Here is a 26,474-nt window from a genome sequence, read left to right on the forward strand (position 1 = left end):
TAAAGACATCGGCTTCTAAACTGAAGCCCCATCTGCACTGGTCCAGTTTGGCTTGGAGGTGGAGTGGCAGACGAGATAAGTCTTCATTTTGTTTAAGGATCAAAACATTAATAAATATACTATACTAGAAATGTCTGATTTCCAAATTCAGATTTTGGTAATTAAAGTCAACATAGGATTGTCTATTTAAAGATGAGCAGAAAAGGCCAGTGAAGAAACTCTAAAGGAACAGTGGAAGACAAAGGAAAATGGTTTTATTGCATCTTATACATTGTACTTTTTTATACTATTGGTAATGTAATGTGTCTTAGTCTAAAAGTTCAGGAAGCTGATCTATCCTCCATATGATATTATTATCTTTTCTGTAAAATATCAGGCAATATCCTATGCGATATGATGTTTGCTTTCATTTCTTTTTTATTTTCTATAGATAAGAAAAGATCATTTTGTATGCTTAGGACTTGTGGTTCGGATGGTAAAGAATCTGCCTGCAATGCAGGAGACCTGGGTTTGATGCTGGAATGGCAAATCACTCCAGTATGTGTGTGTATTAGTCATTTGGTGGTGTCCAGTATTCTCGCCTGGAGAATTCCGTGGACAGAGGAGCCTGTGGGCTACAGTCCATTGGGTTGAAAAGAGTCAAACATGATGGAGCTACTAACACACACACACACATCCTTAAGTAATTAAAACACTAAAATGTTTATAAAGCAACATTTTACTTCTCTGTAACTAGGTGGTAAATCATACATACAGGATCACTAATGTTTGACTTCAATCACTGACTCAACAGCTTTATAGTAATACACATTTATTTTCTAAATTTTATTTTTTAAAACTTTTTTTTTGTTTTTTAAAAGTATACAATTCAGTGTTTTTTAATCATACATACACAGTTGTGTAACCACCACCGTGATCTAATTCTACACTATTTTTATCATCTCAAAGAAACGGCATACCATTAGAATAATTCCGCCATCCCTCTCCTTTGCCTCCCCAAATCCCATGCATAATTTTATGTACTTTTTTTTTAATAGCTTTGCCTATCTGTACACTCCATATAATGGATTCATACAATATTTAAACCTTTATAGCATGTTTTACTTAACATAGCATATTTACAAGTTAATCCATATTTTAGCATGTATCAATAATTAATTTACTTTTAAAAACTGACACATAGTTGACGTACAATATTATGTTAGTTTCAGGTGTACAACATAGTGATTGGACACTTAAACTCACCACTAAAAGGTCAGTACAGTAGATCTAATGACCATCCATCCCCATAGAAAGCTATTACAATACCATTGATTATATTCGTTACTTTCTACAATATAAGACTGTGATTATTTATTTTATAACTGCAAGTATATAGCTCCTAATTCCCTTTACCTATTTTGCCTGTCCCCTACACTTCCCTCCCCTCTGGAAATCACCCATCGTTTGTTCTCTGTGTCTGTGTGTGTATGCCTGCATGCTCAGTCGCTCAGTCGTGTCCAACTCTTTGCAACCCCACGGACTGTAGCCTGTAGCCGGGTTCAGTTGACTGTAGCCAGGCTCCTCTGTCCATGGGCTTCTGGAGTGGGTTGCCATGCCCTCCTCCAGAGGATCTTTCCAACCCAGGGATCGAACCCTTGTCTCTTGTCTCCTGCATTGGCAGGTGGATTCTTTACCACTGTGCCACCTGTGAGGCCCCATTCTCCTTAATATCTATGAGTCTGTTTTTGTTTTGTCGGATTTTTAAAATATATTTTTTTAATCTTTACAAAGTTGTGTTGGTTTCTGCCATTGACTTCAACAATGCGAGTCAAGTTTTGTTTCTCAAATGTTAAATATAAGTGAGATCATGTGATATTTGTCCTTTTCTGTATTTTTGTATTTTACTTAGCATAATACCCTCTAGATCCATCCACGTTGCAGCAAATGGCAAAACTTATTCTTTTTTTATGGCTGATTTTGTTCTATAGCTTGAAAGTAGGGAGCATGATACTTCCAGCTTTGCTCTTTTTACTCAAGATTTCTTTGGCTATTAGTGGTTTTTGTGGGTTTCATACAAATTTTAAGATTGTTTTGTCCAGTTCTATGAAATATTATTTGTATTTTATTAGGATTGCATTAAATCTTTAGATTATAGTTTTATCAATGTCTTTCATTTTTCAGAGTAGAGGTTTTCACCTCCTTGGTTATATTTATTTATAGGTATTTTATTCTTCTTTATGGAACTGTACAGGGAATTGTTTCCTTAATTTTTCTTCCAATATTTTGTTACTAGTGTATTGAAATGCAACACATTTCTGCAAATTAATTTGGGATCCTACATCTTCACTGAATTCATTTATTAGTTCTGATAGTTAAGCATAGCATTCATATTGATAAATATGTAAGTATATATCAGTATTGACACTGTGAATAATTTCTTGTCACCTGTTTTATATCTTAATCTCTGTTGGACAGGTAGTGCCATTAAGATGTTTCATATGCGTCAGAAGTAGGATGCCCAGAAAATGATGGCAGTGTAATTACATAGTACATCAAAAGCCATCCAAGTTTGGCACAGTTGAAGATTTACTTCAGTTTTGAATTAATCTGAATGACCCTAGCTTTATTGCTGTTGAGTTTCTAGAAGCGATAAAATGTCAAGTCATTGAAAATAAAACGACAGAGTGTAAGCAATCTGACAAGACTAATGCACAGTTTTTCTGACTTGTTCCGTATTTTGCAGGCTTTATTACTAACTATGATGTCCTACTGAGAAATGTTTGTCTTAATGAATGCATCTCCCACCTTACTAATATGTATACCTCTTATGTAAACAACAGATAATTCAGTGCTCTTTATGTGTTTGCTTTATGTACCTTAAAACCTCAGTGCACAAAAATGATGTAAATGGGAAACCACTGTTTAACTTCTATTATATCTTAATTTGGGTCAGGCATGTTAATGGAATGTTATTGAGTAGATCTTTTGTGGACAGAGATAGTATTTCATTTTAATCACAAATTTTCTAATGCCGTTAGATAATTATGAGTTTTGCAAGCTTACTGTATGCTGACAGTTTTTTTAAAAGCTGCTACTTAACGTATATTGATAGCATAATACAAATAATAGCTATCTTATGTTTATTGTTATTAGCCTCATAAAATGTTCTTTTATAAAACATAGAACTCATATCTCAGGATATTGTCTTGAAAAGGAGAACTTTTTCATCTATGCTCTGTATTATCTGATGTCCTTTCGATAACCTTCCTGAGTTTCAACATTTTTTCTAACATTGAATGGTCTCAATTCTGGCTAAATACTTTGCCTTCACTAATCATAATCCCTAAGTGATGATTCCAGACTAGATTATTTTCCTTGATTTTTTGATTCTATTATTTTTATTTTTAAATATTCAAATGAGAAGCAAACCTAAACTTAAACCTAAACCTAACATGTAACTTATTTGCTTCCCTTAAATAGATAGGCTAGAGTAAGAAATATTCCAAGATTATAAGTTAGACACATATTTTCCTAAAGATTTCATTCAATACTCCCCTTGCTCCAATGATGTATCACTATCACCACCATGTACAGCTGTTCATGTTTTTAATTTGAAATCCACTACACTTGACTGCCGCCTGCCAATGCAGGAGACACAGGAGCTGCAGTTTCCATCTCTGGGTCAGGAAGATCCCCTGGAGAAGGAAATGGCAACCCACTCCAGTATTCGTGCCTGGGAAATCCCTTGGACAGGGAAGCCTAGTGGGCTACAGTCCCTGGGATTGCAAAGAGAGAGACAAGAAGGATCGGCTGAGCACACCAAGTCACATTTCTTAACTAAACACCCTGTTAAAGGAGCATTTATTTTTCAACCTATACCTCCACCGCTCTATTGGAAAAGCTCAAGAACTTTCCTAACACTTCTTGATGTACCATGAGATTAGACCATGACAGATCGCAAGGTTTTTGGTATTTCTTCTATTCGATATCACAAGCACACAGTGAAATGCAAAGGATGAAGATGCGTTTCTGATAAACCATAGGCATTGAGAAAAAAAGAATGAAAGAAACAAACAATATCTCACATGTGCTATGCCTGTTCATTTTTCTTTGGAGTTTGTAACTGAGAAGTTTAGTACAACTTTAATAACTGTGTCACATGCTTTCTTGCTGCATTAAACAGGAATTGAGACATCTTTATGCTTGCTTACATCTCAGGAGAGCTTCAATAGGGTCAGAGTTTAATATGGTTATTGTGAGACACTTATGCTCCAAAGAAACTAGGTTGAAAAAGCTGCATTATGTTCTGATTATATAATCATGGCTATTTGAACTCATACAAATTCCCCTTGATATCTGTCTTTACCTTTTCTGTAGGCCATGAGTATATAAAAATGTTACCTATGATTTTATTCTTTTTCTTTTCTCTTGTTGCCTCAAATTCAAACCCTACTTTAAGACCACAAATATTGAGCAACTCTATAGGTTAGCCTCTCTGTTAAGGGTTTAAGGGATGAAACCTAATGAATCATAATTATAGTCTGTGAAAAATTGCTAGATTGATAGACAAATATGAGTTTTTCAACCCAAATTATTTTATAATGTCTACCTAATGCTCCATTATTGCCACTTGAAGTATTCTTATTTGATCTATGTCTATTTATCTATTCATATCACATTTTCTCTTTTAGAGAGATTTCTCATATCTCTCTTGAAGGCAGCTGTCTTGTTAGTGTGTGCATGCTCATGTGTGTGCTAAGAGATTTCAGTCATGTCTGACTCTTTGAGACCCCATGGACTGTAGCCCCCAGCCTCCACTGTCCATGGGCTTCTCCAGGCAAGAACACTGCAGTGGGTTGCCATTTCCTTCTCCAGGGGATCTTCCTGACCCAGGGATCGAACCCACGTCTCTTATGTCTCCTTCATTGTCAGGCAGGCTCTTTATCACTAGTGCCACCTGGAAAGCCTGGGTATTCAGTTGTGTTCAACTCTTTGAGACCCCACGGCCTATAGCCCACCAAGCTCCTCTGTCTGGAAGATTTCCCAGGCAAGAATACTGGAGTGAGTTGTCATTTTCTCCTCCAGGGGATCTTCCTGACCCAGGGACAGAACCCATGTCTCCTGTGCCTCCTACATTGGCAGGCAGATTCTTTACAACTAAGCCACTTTTGACACTTTTGAGTTGTGGTGCTGGAGAAGACTCTTGTGAGTCCCCTGAGCTGCAAGGAGATCAAACCAGTCAATCTTAAAGGAAATAAACCCTGAATATTCATTGGAAGGACTGATGCTTCAGCTGAAACTCCAATACTTTGGCCCCCTGATACAAAGAGATGACTCACAGGAAAAGACCCTGATGCTGGGAAAGACTGAAGGCCAAAGGGGAAGGGGGTGGCAGAGGATGCGATGGTTGGATAACGTCACTGACTCAGTGGACGTAGGTTTGAGCAAATTCAGGGAGATAGTGAGGGACGAGGAAGCCTGGCGTGCTGCAGTCCACGGGGCCACAAGGAGTCGGACACAGCTTAGAGACTCAACAATTACAACAACATGCAGTCAGTTCGCTATTAAATAAACTGATTAAACAAGAATTTTCTACCTCTGTATATTTTCTATTACATGCAAACAAAAGATTTAGGTAAACATTTAACTCTGTTGAGACTGTGTATATATTTATATGTCATATATTTATATGTACCATTGAGGCAATGTCCATTCAGTTCAGTTCAGTTCAGTCGCTCAGTCCTGTCCGACTGTTTGCGACCCCATGAACCACAGCATGCCAGGCCTCCCTGTCCATCACCAACTCCCCAGGTTTACTCAAACTCATGTCCATCGAGTCGGTGATGCCATCCAACCACCTCATCCTCTGTCTTCCCCTTCTCTTCCACTTTCAATCTTTCCCAGCATCAGGGTCTTTTCGAATGAGTCAGCTCTTCACATCAGGTGGCCAAAGTATTGGAGTTTCAGCTTCAGCATCAGTCCTTCCAATGAACACCCAGGACTGATCTCCTTTAGGGTGGACTGGGTGGATCTCCTTGCAGTCCAAGGGATTCTCCAGAGTCTTCTCCAACATTAAATGGATATAAATAAGGCTAATATTAACATTATAAGAGCAAATGGTATTAAATCTTTTTGGGGGAGTGGTAGAAAGGCAGATGGCAAGATTTAAGAGCTACCAGGGCTAATTAATTTATAAAATTTTGAAGCTGACTGTGAAAGAACAATAAAACCTATAAAAACAGTTGGGAGTAAAGAATAAATTATTTGACAGAATCTCCCTAATGTGATTTATTATTTGTCTCATATCTCTAAAAAGAAATGATTGTAATACTGTAATCTAGTATGTTGAATGAATTTCACCATTCAAAAACATATTTACTTCCTAATTTAATTGCTATAACTTCTAGTTACATAGAAGTGCAAATCAAATTAATTACCCTGGTTGCTTTACTTATAGGAAATTGCAATCCAAAATCAGCTAATAGAAATTTTAATCAAAGTCATTATTAATTTAAACTTTGTGTTTTTGTGTTTAGTTTTGATTTAGCATTTATATTTCCTCCTATTTTCTTTGTTTCCTTATTTTGGCTTAAACAGACTACTGTTTAATCAACTACTTTTATTGGTGAGATATCAATAAAATAACCTGTATCTTTTTCTTCATGTCATACCTTATAAAATTTTGCAAATTCTTGTAAGCAATGTATGTTTTAATTTTGTGGGATGTCATAATTTTTTGTGATTCTGTTGTATTTTTTATAGTTTATTTTTTAGGCTTGACGGAGTATCAGATTTGTAGTAATGTTGGTGCGCCCCCTGGTGGCACAAAGTTAGCAGTTTACTTTTTTCTTTTAAGGATGAAAAATTGAGAGAGAAATTTCTGTCCTGATTTTAAAAGTGTGCAAAAATACCTAGAAGGAAATGCAGGAAAAATTGACTAAATATAAGTTTAATATTAGCCTATAGCACAATATAATTAAATCCATTATAGATTAAATATATGTACATATATTTAATACATATACACTCATATACTTATTTCAAGGTCATTTTTAGTTTAATGATTATACTCATTGACTAAATATTTCATTGTATTATATTTATACTATAAATATTTTATAAATATAGGATACATTAATATTAAGATAATATAAATATTAGGATAAATATTTTATTTTTAATAAATAATAGAATAACCTTATTTTGCTAAGTATCTAAATATTTTTCTTCTATTTTCTGTGTGTTCATCTATCTATTCATCTATCATCTCTCTATACACCTTTTTAATCTATGTCTTATATCCTGGATTCTTTTACATTAGTGCCAATTTATTTCGTGGATATCCTCACCTTCACATTTGATAATAGGTGCAAGTGTTAGATGGTGTTAGTATGTAAAATATTTTTTCATAGTAATTTCAACACTTTCTATTTTTAATGCTTGAAATTTTACAACAGAATCCTTTGAAGTGAAAAGTGAAAGTACTACTCCTAATTATAACCTTTAACTGGAGAACAAACTGTCTTTTGGTTTTGCACTATTATGTTTTACAGTTGGTTTATTTTCTGTTGACTGTATTTTCAAGCCAAGTAATCTTATACATTTTACTAACTTCACTGTAAACAAAAAATATAAATGTATCTCATCAGGCATTTTCCATCTGAAAGTTCCTGAGTCTTCCCCTGTTGGCTCAGCTATTGGAAGAATAAGAGCCGTGGACCCTGATTTTGGACAAAATGCAGAAATTGAATATAATATTGTTCCAGGAGATGGGGGAAATTTGTTTGACATCGTCACAGATGAGGACACACAAGAAGGAGTTATCAAATTGAAAAAGGTACGTGGACATGTTTTTGAAAAGCAGATTACCCAATAAAAATTAAACAACACAAAGGAAATGAGAGACATCTTAATTTCCTTTCAATTATGAATATTTTAAATTAAAAATAAAGTCTGGGTAACTAGAAAATATCGATTCCCAACTTTTATTCTGTGATTCAACAGGTATATAGTTTATGCTGGACTTCCCAAGTGGTGCTAGGGGTAAAGAATGTGCCTGCCAATGCACCTGACATAAGAGATGCTGGTTCGATCCCTGGGTCAGGAAGATCCCCCGGAGGAGGGCATGGAAACCCACTCCAGTATTCTTGCCTGGAGAATATGATGGACAGGGGAAGGCGATCATAGGGTCACAAAGAGTCAGACACTGCTGAAGGAACCTAGCACGCACACACACATGCATATTTTATGTTGAAACAACTAGGCCTATTAATTCACTTAAGTTATTAAAAAATTCTACCAGAGTTTAATTTTAATTTAATTTGCTATTGTTATCAGCTTAGATGAACAGGTTAATTTAAAGATAAGATGTAGAAGTAAACACGAAGTATACCAAGTTTGGCCTTGTCCTATTTACTACTTTTATGAGAACATCAATATCTAACTCACACACTTGTTCATGAGCCTAGACCTCAGAGTGGGTGAATTCTGATATGGGCAAGCTCTGCTACAGGTGAATGGAAGAAATGAGAAGGAATAAAGCTGGGCTTGAGGGTGCTATGATGTGGTAAGTAAACAGAAAAATTAACCAGAAGGAGGAAGAAGACAAGAAGGTGTAATGTGATGGGAAGCCCTCTAGTTATGTTAACTTGATTTGTATAGAAGAGAATGGAGAGTAAGATTCAAAATATTAGAAATACGTCATTATCTCAGGATATGTAGTTTGTCTTTTGTCAGGAAGGGGCATGAAAAAATATGTAAATGTGAGAAAGAGAAAAAACCTTTTGCCTCCCTTTATCCATTTTACTGGGGTCTTCCCAGGTGGCTTAGTGGTAAAGAATCTGCCTACCAATGCAAGAAATGTAGGAGATGCGGGTTCAATCCCTGGGTTGGGAAGATCCCTTGGAAGAAGAAATGGCAACTCACTCCAGTATTCTTGCCTGGGAAATCCCATGGACAGAGGAGCCTGGCAGCCTACTGTCCCTGGGGTTACAAAGCGCTGGACACGACTGAGTGCGCGAGCAACACCCCATGCCACCCATTTCACCCACTACCCAACTCTACTTCCGGCAACACCAATCAGCTCTCTGTATTTATGAGCTTGTTTGTTTGTTTTAGATTTCATATATAAATGAAATCATATGATATTTGTTTTTCTTTGTCTGACTTATTTCACTTAAATTAGCACAATGCCCTCAAAGTTCATCCATGTTGTCGTAAATAGCAAGATTTTATTCCATATCTCTATCACTGCAGATTTCATATCCGAGAATTCAATCAAGTGCCAAATTATTCGGGGGAAAAGTTCCATGTAAAATTCTGAAAGACAAAACTTGAACTTGCTGCATACTGGCGACTATTTACATAGCATTTACTTATATTAGATACTATAAGTGATCTAAAAAATATTTGCAGTATACAGAAAATATGCACAGGTTATATGCAAATACTATCATCTTATATAAGGGATCTGAGCATCCTTGGATTTTGGTATCTGCAAGCGGTCTTGGAGCCTGTGGATACCAAGGGACGACTGTATATACATTTTCTTTATCCATTCACCTCTCAGTGGGCATTTGAGTTGCTTCCATATTTTTGTTATTGGCAATAATACTGCCTGTTGTTGTTTAATCACCAAATCGTGTCTGACTCTTTTGTAACCCAATAGACTGTAACTCTTCCGGCTCCTCTGTCCAAGGGATTTCCCAGGCAAGAATGCTGAAGTGGGTATCCATTTTCTTCTCCATGGGATCTTCCCAACCCAGGGATTGAACCCCCCTCCTTCTGCACTGGCAGGCAGGTTCTTTACCATTGAACCACCAGGGAAGCCCCAAACAAGCTCTAGGAGGTAGTGGAGGACAGAGGAGCCTAGTATGCTACAATCCATGGGGTCATGAAGAGTTGGATGGGATTTAGCAACTAAATAACAGTAACAAAATAATGCTGCAGTGAACATGGTTTTGCATATGTCCTTTTAAGTTAGTGTTTGTTTTCTTTGGACAAATACCCAGGAAAGAAATTGCTGGATTATATAGTAGCTCTATTTTTAACTTTGTGAGCAACCTACCTACTGTTTTCTATAATGGCTACACCAATTTATATTTGCACCAATACTGCACAAGGGCTCTTTTTTCCTCCAACACTATTTTGTTGTTTTTTTGATAATAGCCAGTCTAGCATATATGAGGTGATATCTCATTATGCTGTTAACATTTTCCTGGTGATTAGTGATGTTCAGCATCTCTTCGTGTACTAGTTGGCCTATAGTTCTTTAAATAGATTTTTTTTTTTGAGGGAAAACTCTATTAAAAGACTATTTATGTCCACATACATAGAGTTCTCAGAAAACTGTATCTTCAACTTATTCAGTCCCAGGAAAAGTAGATGTACAATAATAAATATGTATGTAAATATCAACAGCAGTGTTTAGGTTCCATAATGATCTTAAAATTACTTTTGGAAACTTTTCTCTCAATAGCTCAGCATAGAATTGCAATGAAGATTTTTGATATGAAATCAAATTCATATAGAAATTATATTCTTAAGTATATTACATGCATATATAAAGTCTAAAAATACATATTCTCCATTTGAATACATCTGTTTTAAAATATCATGCTGTTTTCTGTTTTTGAGTGATTTTCTTTTTTATCTCACTAAAGAATAAATTAAAATGCTTAAAATTCTCTAAAACACACATTCTTGTTATAATTACATTTCCAAAATCTTTATTTAGTTTCCTTTTACTATTTTTCCCTCTCTCCTCTTTCTCCATGCATGGAAGGTATAAGTGGATTAAAAATGATGGTCAAGTTTACATGAGCTTCTCAGAATGAAAAAAAGGCATTTTTATTTTTTAAACCTCAACTTGGGTTCAGTTTATGAGCACTGTGACAATGCCATTTCACTGTGTCACTCTGAATTCAGAATAACATTATGCAACTTTATATATCTCTCCAAGGCACAAGATACTGCTTTTTTTTTTAAAGAAACTATTCTTATTTTATACTTATGTCCTATTGCACTAAGAAAATATAAATAAATAAAAAATGCCCTATATATTGCTAAGTATTATAACAATAGAAACAATAACAAAGTTAGGGTAATATAACTTAAAATTTTTTTGTCACAGCTAATAGTTAGGCCATGGGTTACATTTAAAATGAGAGAAGAAGTCATTTTAAATTCAGTCATCTCATTGTTACAAGAAAAGCTAAATTAAATATACATTTTTAGTCCATAGATTTTATATCTTACTGGATAAGTGAGAATGTGCATGCTAAATTGCTTCAGTTGTCTCTGACTCTGTGTGACCCTGGGAACCATAGCCTGCCAGGCTCCTCTGTCCAGGGGATTCTCCAGGCAAAAATTCCGGAGAGGACTGCCATGCTCTCCTCTAGGGCATCTTTCCTACCCAGGGATCCAACCCGTCTCTTATGCCTCCTGCACTGGCAGGCGGGTTCTTTACCACTAGCACCACCCACGAAGCCCATAAATGAGAATAAATATATATTTACTGGATATAAATACAAATGTAAAGTTAACATGAGTTATAAATATTCAAGAACTGAAAATACAGGATATGTAGTTTGTGCATTTATGTACATGCACACTGTGGTTTGCTTGTTACTGATTAAGAGATTTAGGCAGTTAAATACTGAGATGAATACTTATATTGAGCAAAAGAGCAATTTCAATAACAAATAATTTCTAAAACAGCTCTGTACTATTTTTACAATATATTTATTGGGAACTCAAATAAGTGATGACAGCATTTAAAATAAAGAAGGGTAAAGTAATTTCCTACTTATTTTAAAATAAGTGAAACTTCTTTGGAACTAGAAAATAAATCCTTACTATTTTGCTATTGCATAACAATATTATTTCATTTCAAATAACCGTAATTGTGATCACAGTAAATCCAAAGGAGAATTATTTTGTTTTTCCTTAAAAACGTAAGAGATAAGGTATTTTATTCTTCCTCGGGATTTTAAATAAATAGGCTAAACTCTCTACTGATTCCGCGGGACATTTTACTTATGCCTTGCTGTCACTGAACTCCTTTTCGCTGGCTTCAGTGGCAAGGGAGTGAATTGACATCAATTGATTTGGGAGCACAGCACCACCCCATGGTTAATTTTGGAAAAACTCTTAGAAAAAATGAACAATTAGGAATACCTGTTTGGGCTTCCCAGGTGGCCCAGCGGTAAAGAATCCACCTGCAAAGCAGAAGACACAGGAGAACCGGGTTTTATCCCTGGGTTGGGAAAATCCCCCGAAGAAGGAAATAGCAACCCACTCCAGTATTCTTGCCTGGAAAATCCCATGGACAGAGGAGCCTGGCGGGCTACATACAGCCCATGGGGTCCCAGACAGTCCAACACGACTGGGCAGGCACTCAACTGTTTTACATAGCCAAGCATACACCTCGATTTATTGTTTTTGCCAAACATGAAAATTTCAGAGAAAAATACAAGGTGTTCTTTGTTTCTGTAAATATTATATAATTTTCGTATTTGTCATTTTCTGTTTTTAAGCATCTCACCTAACTTTCCTGATAGCTCAGTTGGTAAAGAATCCTCCTGCAATGCAGGAGACCCCAGTTTGATTCCTGGCTTGGGAAGATCCTCTGGAGAAGGAATAGACTGCCCACTCCAGTATTCTGGCCTAGAGAATTTCATGGGCAGTATAGACCATGGGTTCACAAAGAGTGGGACACGACTCAGCAACTATCACTTTCACTTTCTTTCACCTAACTTTCCCAGTCTTAACTCTAAAGTTCAGTTCAGTCACTCAGTCGTGTCCGACTCTTTGCAACCCCATGAATAGCAGCATGCCAGGCCTCCCTGTCCATCACCAACTCCTGGAGTTTACTCAAACTCACGTCCATCGAGTCAGTGATGCCATCCAGCCTTCTCATCCTCTGTCATCCCCTTCTCCTCATGTCCCCAATCCCTCCCAGCATCAGGGTCTTTTCCAAAGAGTCAACTCTTTGCATGACCAACCTAGATAGCATATTAAAAAGCAGAGACATTACTTTGCCAACAAAGGTCCGTCTAGTCAAGGCTATGGTTTTTCCAGTGGTCATGTATGGATGTGAGAGTTGGACTGTGAAGAAAGCTGAGTGCTGAAGAATTGATGCTTTTGAACTGTGGTGTTGGAGAAGACTCTTGAGAGTCCCTTGCACTGCAAGGAGATCCATTCAGTCCATCCTAAAGGAGATCAGTCCTGAGTGTTCATTGGAGGGACTGATGTTGAAGCTGAAGCTCCAGTGCTTTGGCCACCTCATGCGAAGAGTTGAATCTTTGGAAAAGACCCTGATGCTGGGAGGGATTGGGGGCAGGAGGAGAAGGGGACGACAGAGGATGAGATGGCTGGATGGCATCACCGACTTGATGGATGTGAGTTTGAGTAAACTCCAGGAGTTGGTGATGGACAGGGAGGCCTGGCATGCTGCAATTCACGGGGTTGCAAAGAGTTGGACACGACTGAGCCACTGAACTGATCTGAACTGAGGTTGGTCATAACTTTCCTTCCAAGGAGTAAGCGTTTTTTAATTTCATGTCTGCAATCACCATCTGCAGTGATTTTGGAGCCCCCAAAAATAAAGTCTGACACTGTTTCCACTGTCTCCCCATCTATTTGCCATGAAGTGATGGGACCAGATGCCATGATCTTAGGTTTTTGAATGTTGAGCTTTAAGCCAACTTTTTCACTCTCCTCTTTCACTTTCATCAAGAGGCTTTTTAGCTCCTCTTCACTTTCTGCCGTAAGGATGATATCTTCTGCATATCTGAGGTTATTGATATTTCTCCCAGCAATCTTGATTCCAGCTTGTGCTTCCTCCAGCCCAGCATTTCTCATGATGCACTGTGCAAATAAGTTAAATAAGCAGGGTGACAATATACAGCTTTGGTGTACTCCTTTTCCTATTTGGAACCAGTCTGTTGTTCCATGTCCAGTTCTAGCTGTTGCTTCCTGACCTGCATATAGGTTTCTCAGGAGGCAGGTCAGGTGGTCTGGTATTCCCCATTTTCAGAATTTTCCACAGTTTATTGTGATCCACACAGTCTCAACTCTTAACCCGCCCCAAAGTTAACATAACCAATGAAGATTGTTTTCTGCCTTGTAAACATTTCTAATGTGTGTGTGATAGTCTTTTCACTCTCAAAGTGTCTAAAGCTGAATTCCTTTACTTCTCCCAACAGTAGCATGCCTGCTCCCATTTTCTCCTACCTGGATAAAGCCCTGCTTCCTCTCCAGTTCCTTAAAGCAGAAATCTAGGCTTATTTTTATGCTACTTCTATTACCACTGAATTCCCCTTACCGAATAGCATGGGAAACCCAGCCACTGATCCCCTCCCAAACTTGAATTAAAATTTCCTCCTCATGGGTTGATTTACAACCATCTTTGTTTCTTCTTTCCACTATTACAATGGCTCTTCTCTGAGCCACATGCCTAATGTTCATCCATTTCCTTTCTGAGTGAATTTTACTCTTGCCCTTCATGTGTTTCTGGGTTCCATCACTGTTAAGATAAAGAGCAGATAGCATGTTTTCTATTACCATCCTCTGAATACACACACACACACACACCTGCACACACACACATATATGCACACATTCATTCACTACATGCCAACCACACCAAACTCATTGCAATTTCTCCTGAAGATGCTGTGCTATTTTACCAGCTACATAGAAGGTAGCACCCTTCCTGAGCATTTCTGTTCATTTTTTTTTCTGTTTTTTAAATGGTTCGCACCCATGTCTCTCACCAAAGACTTCCAGGCAATACTGATCCCACCTTACTCTTTTCCCCCAAAGTTACCATTTCTGCCCAAACACATATGAGACTTTATGGTGGCTCAAATTTTAAATGCATCTGAATTTTCTATTTAGTTTAATCCCCTAAAGACACTTGGCCATTACTATATATGTGTCACCATGATAAAGGAAATGCTTGAAATATGTGGGTGTTTAAATTTCTGTCTAAAAAAATGTCTCATATTGGTTTATTGCTTTAATTTCAGATGCAATATTGTTCTTGGTCCTCACATACCATGCAGAGTTCAACATATTTTTAAGCTATTTAGAAAAATATTGTTTCACTGATTATGCAAATGGGAAATATGAAACTCATTGGAGAAAAGTAACTTCTTCAAGACTACACAAGTTGCAGTCAATTTATAGTACATATTTTAAAAGCACATAGTTTTAACTATTGCAAAGAACAATACAGGTTGGAAATAAAATGTGACAGTGGTCATACAAGAAGTTAAAAATATAATTGTCCCTCCAGATGGTCATGATTTATACTGCATGTGCCTATAAAACGCATATTTTGCTTAGACATTTATAACAGTTGATGAAATCTTCTCTTTCTTAGGGAAAATATCACCATAAGCCCTCAGATAAAACACTAGATGTTCTTCTAATTCTCTTTTGTATTATGTTTTTTCTTAGTGAATTCATTCCAAAAATTATTGTGACTGAAATGCAGGCTTAAATATGATGCCATGACTCTTAATACATTAAATTATCAAAAATTTGCAGTCCTGCACAAAATCCTTGATAACTTGCCTATAGAAAAATTAAATTCATTTCTAATGAATAGTATTTAACAATGTTTTTAGAGATATGTTGTATTAAGTATATATTTCTTCAGCTTAATATTTTTTTGACAGACACTTTTTGTTCTGAAACTCTACTGTTCTTCGAGAATTCTTTTTTTATTTTAAATTTGGAACTGAAATATTGTTTAAATTTATCAAAACTAAAATCTGCTTTAAAAATGTCCAGATTTCATTGTTTTTCCCTCTTACTAAAGGAACATCATCACCTGAAAATGTGACAACTTTTTAAAGTCAAACAGAATAACAGTTTGGCTATTTTTTGGTGAATAAAAAAAAATATTTTGTTTTGTAAAGCACTGAGTTGAATTTCTTCCTCAGTGTAGACGATACCAGGCCCTCCCATAGCTCTCTCTCACATAAATACACACACATTCTTCCTCATCTATCCCTCGATACACTATACACATATGCCTTTCAAGTCTTGGATTTTTCCATAGCACTTATGATCACTTTGGACGCTACAGTTTGCTTATTTATCTTACTGCTGTCCATCAAATCCCAGAAGAGAGTGATCTCTGTGGGGGATTTTTGTCCATTTCCAACATCTATCATGACATCTAGCACACTGTAGGATGTGTGTGTGCGTGCTCAGTCGCTTCAGTAGTGTCCAACTGTGCAACCCATGGACTGGAGACTCGCAGACTTCTCTGTCCATGGGATTCTCCAGGGAAGAATACTGGAGTGGGTTGCCACGTACTTCTCCAGGGGACTTTCCAGATCCAGGGACTGAACCAGAACCTCCTGCATCTCCTGCGTTGCAGGCAGATTCTTTACTGCTGAGCCACAAGGGAAGCCCACACAGTTGAATATTCAGGCAATATGTGTGGCAAAGAGGAATAAAATATGCATGAATTTTGCCCTTAATTTCCTCCCTTAGGTTCAATTCCCTCTGATTCCCTCATACCTGGTTTTTGCATCCCACTTCCAGCATTACATCCTCAGAGAAGTGCATCCTATCTGCTCTATGTAATGTCTCCCCAGCTGTTTTTCTGTCCCATTTCTATTTTCCTCATAAACCTTACCACTAACTGAAAAGAATTATTTACTTATTATTTGTTCTGGCTACCCCTCTTCTGTAAGAAGAAAAAAAAAAAGGACTTAATTTAACTCATGAAACAAGAGATCCTCAGTTCCTACTGTATTAAAATCTAATCAAATATATTTTTTAATTTTTTTTCTAATCAAATATTTGATTCAAATTATGCAGATTTAAATTAATTTGAATAAATCAATTAAAGAAGTAGTTACAGACATCATCTGTGGATGATTTAATATGTAACTTGAGTACTGGTAGAGTTCTAGAGTGAGTTCTTATAGAATAAGAAAGTGCTAGGAACAAATAAATGAATTGATTACTGTATTGATCAAAACTACTTAATTGATTGGGGAACTTGACTTTCCCTATAAAATGATGCTTGATCTGAAAGTCAGGTAGTTCAGCCTGGTATCATAAAGGCTTCCCAGGTGGCGCTAGTGGTAAAGAACCTGCCTGCCAATGCAGGAGACATAAGAGACTTGGGTTTGATCCCTGGGTCAGGAAGACCTACTGGAGGAGGGCATGACAACCCACTCCAGTATTCTTGCCTGGAGAAGCGCCATGGACAGAGGAGTTTGGTGGGGTATGGCCCATAAGGTTGCAAAGAGTCTGACATGACTAAAGCAACTTAGGACATGCATACACACACACTGGTATCATAAACCTACTTTACAAGAGCTTGTTCCTAGTGTCTTTTTAACCTTGTTCAGTCTACTATAAATCTCTTGTCTAGTTGCTTGCTTGAAAAGCATCTTCTCTTTCAGATACATTACAGCCTTCAGTTATTTGAGTTCATTGAGAATTTTCTTTCCATTAACCGTTAAGATCTATAATATGATTGAAAGAATAGAGTTGTTTCTAAAGCATTTTGTTCAGAGGGAGGACTCTACTACTATGGTGAAAGATATACATGTTCATCATAAAAACTGAAGCTATATCAGTTCAGTTGCTCAGTCATGTCTGACTCTTTGCGACCCCATGGGCTGCAGCACGCCAGGCCTCCCTGTCCATCACCAACTCCCCGGGTTTACTCAAACTCATGTCCCTTGAGTCGGTGATGCCATCCAACCATTTCATCCTCTGTCATCCCCTTCTCCTCTTGCCTTCAATCTTTCCCAGCATCAGGGTGTTTTCAAGTTGAGTCAGTTCTTCGCATCAGGTGGCCAAAGTGTTGGAGTTTCACCTTCAACATCAGTTCTTCCAATGAACATTCAGGACTGATTTCCTTTAGGATGGACTGGTTGGATCTCCTTGCCATCAAAGGGACTCTCAAGAGTCTTCTCCAACACCACAGTTCAAGAGCACCAATTCTTCAGTGCTCAGTTTTCTTTATAGTCTAACTCTCACATCCATACATGACTACTGGAAAAACCATAGCTTTGACTATATAGAAGCTATATAGAAGAGTAGAAAGTAAACAGTGATGAAAGCACAAACTATTGTGGGTCAGAGTAGAGCATAAGTGAGTCTTATGCTCAGGGTCTTCCAGGCTGAAATCAAGGTATAGACCAGGGCTACAATTGATCTGAGGCTTAGAGTTTTTTGGGTTTTTTTTTTTTTTTTTCCCTAAGGTTACTAGTTTTGGCAGAATTCATTTCTTTAGGGCTTTATGACTGCTGGCCCTACTTACTTTGCAGGCTGTTGGTGAAGGTCCAGTCTCAGTTACCATCAGTTACTATATGCATCACAGGCAGGTGGGCTCCTACATCACAAATGTACTTCCTCAAGGCCAGGAACAATTACTAGCTTCTACTAAACCTCACATGATTACATCAGACTCTTTAAATGAAAATCTCCCTTGTAATTAACTCAATGTTAAGTGATTGAAGACCTTGATTATATTTTCCATAAAACTTAGCAAATTCATGATGTAATACTACATTTCATGATTTCAGTTCAGAGAACCCTCACACACTCAAGGGCATACAATTATACAAGAGATTATAGAAGAGATTATATTGTCCTTGGGGGCAAGAATCTTTGGGAGAGGTTGGAATTTGGTCTACCAAAGCTGCTTCTCAGATTCATCAAAATATAACTCTAGCTATCCATTTTTGTGCAACATTTTCTGGAAAAGTGACAAGGCCTGGAAGAGCCCAGGGAATTATTCTCTTGTATTTTACAACAAAAATTGCTCTTCCCTCTTTGAAATGAGAAAATCATTTTGCACTTAATATTTTATGTAGCTTTACATGACCTGGGCCTCAGCAAAGTAAGAGCAGAGAAAGTGGATAAAAAGATAGAAGCAAAAAGATAATATCTTGATTAATTCCTCCCTTTATATTCCAAAGGCCATTTAAAGATATCTTATTTCATTTCTCCACAGTTGTTTTCTTACCATACTATTCCCTACAATGTGAATTACCTCTTGAAAACTCTGGCCTTGCTAACCTTCCTTTATTGAAACATCCCTAGGAGAAGGAGCTATTCAACTAAATTCTCTTCAATCAATCATTTCCTTACTTTTCTAGAAAGGTTCATAAAATTGAATGTGCCCCAAGCAGTACCACAAAGTTTTCTATTTAATGTGGCAGAACTAAATTAACTTCATCATAATGGATTTCTGTTACAGAATATGATTCATTTCCTAACAATAACAAAAAAAATCTGTTTTTTTTCCTATACTTATTTCAAATAATAAGATTTTTGTTGATTGCAAAGTTAGGTGAACTTTATTCCTCAGCACCACCCCGTCTTACCCTGCAGCCATAAAAAGTGGAGGACCGTCTGTCACATGAGCTGGATAAAGTCAACTAGAGAGAGACTAGTATTGATTTTTTTTTTCTCTCTCTTTCTGAATTATCCAGTTTTATAAAATGGCATTACCTAAGGGCCAAGATCATGAAGAAGTAAGATACTACTGTGGCATTTCTCCTACAATTTTCTTCAGTTATTTGATCACTGCAGGATGTAAGTTTTCAGCCATAAAATAATATCTATATGTACAGAAAGTTTATTTTATCTCTCTTTATCTCCACAACCACTAAATATTTGCCTGCAGTGACAGGTCAGGAGTTCTTAAAAGATAGAAATTATGTCTGATCTCCTAAAACAAAATATAGAATAAGTTTTTTTTTTTTTTTTTTTTAAATTTTGCCTTCATGTCTGGGCTTGAAATGACTTTTGAAGTGGGGAGACATGTCCATCAGTGGCAAGTCCATAACAGTGGCATATTGGTTAAGTAGGTAAATAAAACTGAGATCTTGTCAAGAAAGAATTTGCCTAATCCCACAATCAGAAGCCTTCCAATATCTGGTAGAAGTAGAGAGGGAAAGGAAGAATAGCTGGTACCAACTTCTTCATTTTAAGGGAGTCAATTCTGGTTCAGAGAAGGGCATAAGTGTCAGCCAAGGCAGATCAAATAGCTTTCTAGACAAACAGACCAAAGGTGAAGTCAAAATTGTCTTATACCAGAAGTTACAGATAACTATGATAAATATTATATTGTTTAACATTTATGGGGCATTTGGAGTTTGTAAAAGCAAACTGTATTTTATAAGTTACCTTAAACAGCTTGTATAGCTTATAAATTATACATAACTCAGCTATCTCTTTGGCATCCAATTTCCATTGAATACATCAAAAGATGGGGGACTTAGTACTTCTACAAACAACTCAGTCATTAAACAAGATGGAAAATCTTATTATCTTTGTCTCTTCTGTCCTTCTGGAATGCTTTCCAGGTCTTAATACCATGTAGGCAATCAATATCTTTTAACATTAATTTAACTTTGAATGGTTTCATTTGTTAGAAACTTCTTCCTTTTTACCTTAAAATTGACATATTTAGTAAACTAAATTATTGTTAACTCCCCATTGAAAGACTTACAGAGTATATCAAACTGATGTTCAACATGAGAGCCCTTCAATATTTGAAAAGGTTTATCCTTTTTTTGTCTTGATCTTCTTCATTCCAGGTAAGCAGTCTCAGTAATTGTAACAGTTTTGTGTTTTTGGTTTGAATGATATTTGCTATCCTATTCTGGCAATTGGTTGTCTTTTCTTGAGCCCGATTCCTTTAACAAAAAACAGTAGTTTAAGCTGTAGACTGATCAAACCAGTAGCATTATGGGATCATCTCTTTATTGAGATACTATGTTTCTATCTGTGTAACCAACAGACGCAATATCAACCATGGCATATTATGCAATAACTCTACTTATATTTATGTTAGTTTTAAGACAAATGAAAAGTCTTAAAAAGAAGGAGATAGAAGTTGAAGAAAATCAGTACTATATGTAAAACCTTATGAATAATGAATAAATGAATAAGTGAAAATATAAAAACTAAAATAAAGCATTGAATCCAAGGCAAATAAATATATGAGTAAAAACTGCACTAATTAAACAAAGTAAAGGGAATAATTACAGGGAAAATAAAGATAGATCCCCCTGAGTGAAAATTACTGTGAAAGAGACTTTATTTCAAGTCTGAGAAGTGTTACTATTTGCTATAATAAACTTGATTAATTTGTGATTTTCTGATTTCACAGCAATTTTTTTTCCTTTTCTTTTCCCTTCTTCACAGGAAACGCATAAAACAGAAATCTAGTCCTTAAAAGAATGAAAGGTGCCCACTTTATTTCCCCCAGGTGTACTAAGGCCAAAAAGGGACGTGTCAACACAATTAGCACATCATTGGAGTCACACTGCTGCTGCTGCTGCTAAGTCATTTCAGTCGTGTCCGACTCTGTGTGTCCCCATAGACAGCAGTCCACCAGGCTCCCCCGCCCCTGGGATTCTCCAGGCAAGAACACTGGAGTGGGGTGTCGTTGCCTCCTCGTAATGGAGTCATACTAGAGGGAATTAACTGAGAAAGCAGAAACTTCTAAAGGTCCCAGAAAATCACTGTGTCAATTAACTACATTCATGTTAATTTCATGTTGTCTTAGTTTGTCACAGGTGATTAGAAGTCAGAGCAAGTGACCTTAAAGTTTTTGTTTTAATTAAGCACTGCAGCAGCAGCATATTTCTATAATGTAATATTTCCAGTTAATGGGAACATAAAACTAATATTCAGAAAAAGGGTAAATGTAAGCGAAGTGAAAAATCAAGGATCATGACTCCAGGGACAAATTACATCTAAATATTCTGTCTAATATTGTTATTTAATTATATATGCTCAAAGCCTTAATGCTTGGTCAAATATTCTGATAATGCATTATAGTACCTACCAATTACATGTGTAAAGCTGACAAATATAAAGCCCCAAAACTAGACCTTGCTGCTGGGAAAGACTGAAGGCGCCAGGAGAAGAGGACAACAGAGGATGAGATGGTTGGACAGCATAACCAACTCAATGCTCATGAGTTTGAGCAAACTCTGGGAGGCAGTGAAGGACAGGGAAGCCTGGAGTGCTGCAGTCTGTGGGGTCACGAAGACTCAGACAGAACTTAGAAACGGACCTTAGCAACATACATAGACCTTCTACAGCAAAAACACTTAGATATTCAAAAGTATTTAATAGAAAAGGGTATTATCATCAAAATAATAAAAATGATACAACAACAACAACAAAATACATTTTGCTACACCAAATTCTCAGCTGAAATAGAAAAAGAAAAGATTAATTTCAATTTTGTTGTATTTGTAATTACTGCTTTGATCCACCAGATGTCAGCATTGGATAAGACCAGAAAATACTTCATAGCCACTTGATCTTTTGTGGTAACTAGTCACAGGAAAGGAATAAGCCCTTCCTAGGACTTCCCTGGAGAAGGCCATGGCAACCCACTCCAGTACTCTTGCCTGGAAAATTCTATGGACGCAGGAGCCTGGTGGGCTGCAGTCCATGGGGTCGCACAGAGTCGGACAAGACTGATGCGACTTAGCAGCAGCAGCAACAGGACTTCCCTGGCGGCTCAGACGGTAAAGCGCCTGCCTACAATGCAGGAGACCCCGGTTCAGTCCTTGGATCAGGAAGGTCTCCTGGAGAAGGAAATGGGAACCCACTCCTGTATTCTTGCCTGGAAAATCCCATGGACGGAGAAGCCTGGTAGGCTACAGTCCATGGGGTCGCAAAGAGTCGGACACGACTGAGCAACTTCACTTTTTCCCAGTGACTTAGCAGCAGCAGCAACATATATGTGTATGCATATATCATTTGAATGCATGCAGCTGATTATCTTTACAAGTTATCCAGGCATTTTTACAAGTGGTAGCTTCTTTTCTTAAAATGTTTAACTTTTACTTCCCTTACCCACTGATCTTTAAAGGAAAATGATAATTTGCTACTAACTTGTAAGTTACTCTGCAGCAAGGTCCGTCATCCTCGCCACATCCTGTCTGAAAGTATTTCTCACTTTTGTTTTGTCCTTCCTACAGCCATTAGATTTTGAAACAAAGAAAGCTTACACTTTTAAAGTAGAGGCCTCCAACGTTCACCTGGACCACCGGTTTCACTCCGCGGGCCCTTTCAAGGACACGGCCACGGTGAAGATCAGCGTGCTGGACGTGGAAGAGCCGCCGGTGTTCAGCAAGCCACTCTACACCATGGAGGTTTATGAGGACACTCCCGTGGGGACCATCATAGGTGCGGTCACCGCGCAAGACCTGGACGTGGGCAGCAGCGCCGTTAGGTGAGAAAAAGCAGTGCTTTCTCTTCTATGTGTCAGAAAGAGAAAGAAAAGAAGGCTCTGACCAGGCTTGTATGAATGATTTAGTTATAGAATGCAATGCTTGAAAATGTAACGACTTTTCATGGTGGGTAGAATAAAGGAAGAGCCATTGAGCTTCCCTGGTGGCTCAGCTGGTAAAGAATCTGCCTGCAATGCGGGAGACCTGGGTTCAGTCCCTGGGTTGGGAAGATCCCCTGCAGAAGGGAACGGCTACCCACTCCAGTATTCCGGCCTAAAGAATTTCATGGACTGTATAGTCCTTGGGGTCACAAAGAGTAGGACAAGACTGAGCAACTTTCACTTCATAGGGTTTGAGCAAAAACATCTGATAGCAATCCCTTTAATGGGGTTTAGTAGTGACCTGATGTTGGACTTGTCACTCAAGCTGATCAACCTCAGTTTTTTATCCACAAAAGGGATTTAGTAGTCAGCCTAAAAGGATGCATCTCACAAATAACGATATTAAGATATGTTCAAGGTGCCCGAAATATCACACATATATAAAACACATTTTTCAATTACTCTAAAATCTCTGTCCCCTACCCAAAGTTGGTGTCTGAAAAAAGATTGTTCAAGCCTGAGTAATTTGCAGTTCAATTTTTCACTGGCAATTGCATCTCCTAAGAGAGGCACAATTGCAGTCAGATTTAAGGTAAGATGCGTTGTGGAGTTGCTCAAAGTCCAGACTTGGCAAGGAGCTCCTTATTGGTGTATGGCTGCTGAGTAGTGAGTTCGACCAAGCAATCAGTAAGACCAAGCAAGAGTAAGAAAGTGTAAGAAAATGCTCACTCTTCCCCCACCCCTAAATGCCACTCTATTGCTCAAATATGGTAGCATTCCCTTTTCCACACTTATAAATTGATCCTGTAAGATATTTGGAGATTTGTTCTGATTCAACTTTGCTTCTTCTGGATACTTAACCTGTGCCATGTGTCAATGCACCTACAAAGAGGGCAGGAGGGGTGGGGAATAAAATAAAATAAAATAAAAAAAAAAAGAACATATCTACAAAACAGAAACAAACTCACAGACATCGTGGTTGCTGAGGATGGGTGTTTTGAGGGAGGGAAGGATTGGGAGTTTGGGCTTAGCAGATGCAAACTAAAATCAGACAGAGAAAGAGAAAAACGGGATTTGTTCTCAATCTTCTAACTCTAAAGGGTCGAAGCTTAGTATACAAAATCCAAACCAAAGAACACATTAAATAGACTTTTAAAGCAAAACAGTACTCTGTTGCATAGGAAAAATACATAGATGCATGCAAGATTTTAAGTCGTGGGGTAATGAGTGATTAAAACAAACAAATAAACCAAAAAGATCAACCTTTCAGTGGTAGCCTCAACACATTCATAGCATAGAGAAAACTCTCAGGCAATGGCTTGAAAGCATAGAATCTCTTCTCTTTGTATGTGTCAAATCTATCCCTTACAGTGGCCTGGATGCCTTCCTTCTTGAAGCATGTCTGTGATCAAGAGAGAACTCTAAAAGAGCACATTTGTCTTGAGAAAGGGAAGTGCCATTATTTAGCACCCTTCCCAATCGGGTTGAATCCTGGCTCATTTCCTCATTGGGTTCAACTTGTTATACATGCTCAAATTACAGCATGATTCACTTTCAGTTAAAGTCCAAAAAAGTCTGTTTGTCATCACTGTTCACAGGGGCATCCTCAAGAATCTGCTGCGTTAGTAGTTGTTATCCATTAATCTGTCATCATTCATCAGTCTTGTTCCTGAACACCCTGTGTGTGCTGCTAGTCACAGTGAAAGTAGAAAATGCCTGCTGAGTAGATTTACAGGTAATTTCAAGAATGTAAGCAGAATGGAAGAAATATTGAAGGTTGTAAAGAAAACAGCAAAAAAAAAAAAAAAAAAAAGGTAAATAAATATGGATTGAAACTCTCTACACTTCAGTAGATGAGACTTGTGGGACATAGTGGGACATGATATCTTAGGGGACATACTAAGTTGTTTAATTTGCTATATGTTATATTTTTGAATACTGATTGTAACATGATAGGGTCAAGATAAGAATAAAATATTATTTTAATGAAATACTTAAAAAAAATCAGAGCATTTACAACTAAAAAATATCACCCTGTAAAGGTAAAGGTAAGAATTACAAACTTCCAAGCATAAGGAAATAATTAGATCAAGATCCAAGTGTGTGGAATAAAAGAAGGCTACACTGTAGAGAAATTCTCCAGCTACAAGCCTATCTTCTTTGTTTGTTTTTCATGTCACAGAAGCTAGTGTCTGACAAGTGCTACTTTGAAATAAGGGAGCATCCTTAGTCTTATTTCTAATGGGTGGCAGCCAGATTCACTGGAGCTGTAGACACAGATGGATCTAATTGAGCCCCGTGAGGGGTTGTCAAAAGACAGAGGTGGTTTTGAATCAACATAAAAGTTGTCTTACTTTCATGTCCATAGAGGAAACAGTAGACTTGAATCAAGTCAGTTGAGGAATGTGGAGTATGAATCACTTCTAAGCCTGAAAACATGTTTGCTCACATAGGAATGATAGTAAAAATGTGTTATAAAAAATAAGCATTAAGACGACAAATTACTTGGCATGTGTAGGTATGTTCTGTTTGTTTCCTCTTGCTTTACTGCATTTACTGCTTTGCATTACCCTTTTCATAGGGTTATTGTGCCTGGTATTAATTTAAGACTAGGATATTCCACATGGTTGAGTATTTTATTAATATTATTATTTCATCATCACTTAGCATAGCAAAGAGCCAGAAAGCAATGGCATTAACCGGAACTACACAACCTTAGAAGAAAGGTTCAGTTAGGTGTAATGCCCCCACAAATAATCATGTCCTGTCCCCTCTTGCCATGAGCTTAATTTCTAGCTATTGTTTCCTTTACATTTCTAGCCTTTGTCTTCTTGTTGTTGTTCAGTCCTTAAATCCTGTCTAACTCTTTGCCACCCCATGGACTGCAGCACACCAGGCTTCCCTGTCCTTCATTATCTCCCAGAGTTTGCTCAAACTCATCCATTGAGTCAGTGATGCTACCTAACCGTTTCATCCTTTGTGCCCCCCCTGCTCTGTTTGACTTCAATCATTTCCCAGTATCAGGGACTTTTCCAGTGAGTCAGCGCTTTGCTGACCAAAGTATTGGAGATTCAGCATCAGCATTTGTCCTTCCAATGAATATTCAGAGTTGATTTCTTTTAGGGTTGACTAGTTTGATATCCTT

General features: G+C 37.4%; 1 protein-coding gene across 1 annotated transcript in view; it reads left to right on the forward strand.

Annotated features, from left to right (window-relative positions):
• CDH12 (cadherin 12) overlaps positions 1–26,474 on the forward strand; it is a 440,616-nt gene that overhangs the window by 371,973 nt on the left and 42,169 nt on the right. The window contains exons 6-7 of the mRNA XM_043489178.1: positions 7,632–7,819; positions 22,977–23,230. Of these exons, the coding sequence (XP_043345113.1) occupies positions 7,632–7,819; positions 22,977–23,230 (442 nt within the window). The remainder of the gene's footprint in view (positions 1–7,631; positions 7,820–22,976; positions 23,231–26,474) is intronic.

Source organism: Cervus canadensis, chromosome 16 (genome assembly GCF_019320065.1).
Source record: "Cervus canadensis isolate Bull #8, Minnesota chromosome 16, ASM1932006v1, whole genome shotgun sequence".
In the NCBI taxonomy this organism is placed as follows: domain Eukaryota; kingdom Metazoa; phylum Chordata; class Mammalia; order Artiodactyla; family Cervidae; genus Cervus; species Cervus canadensis.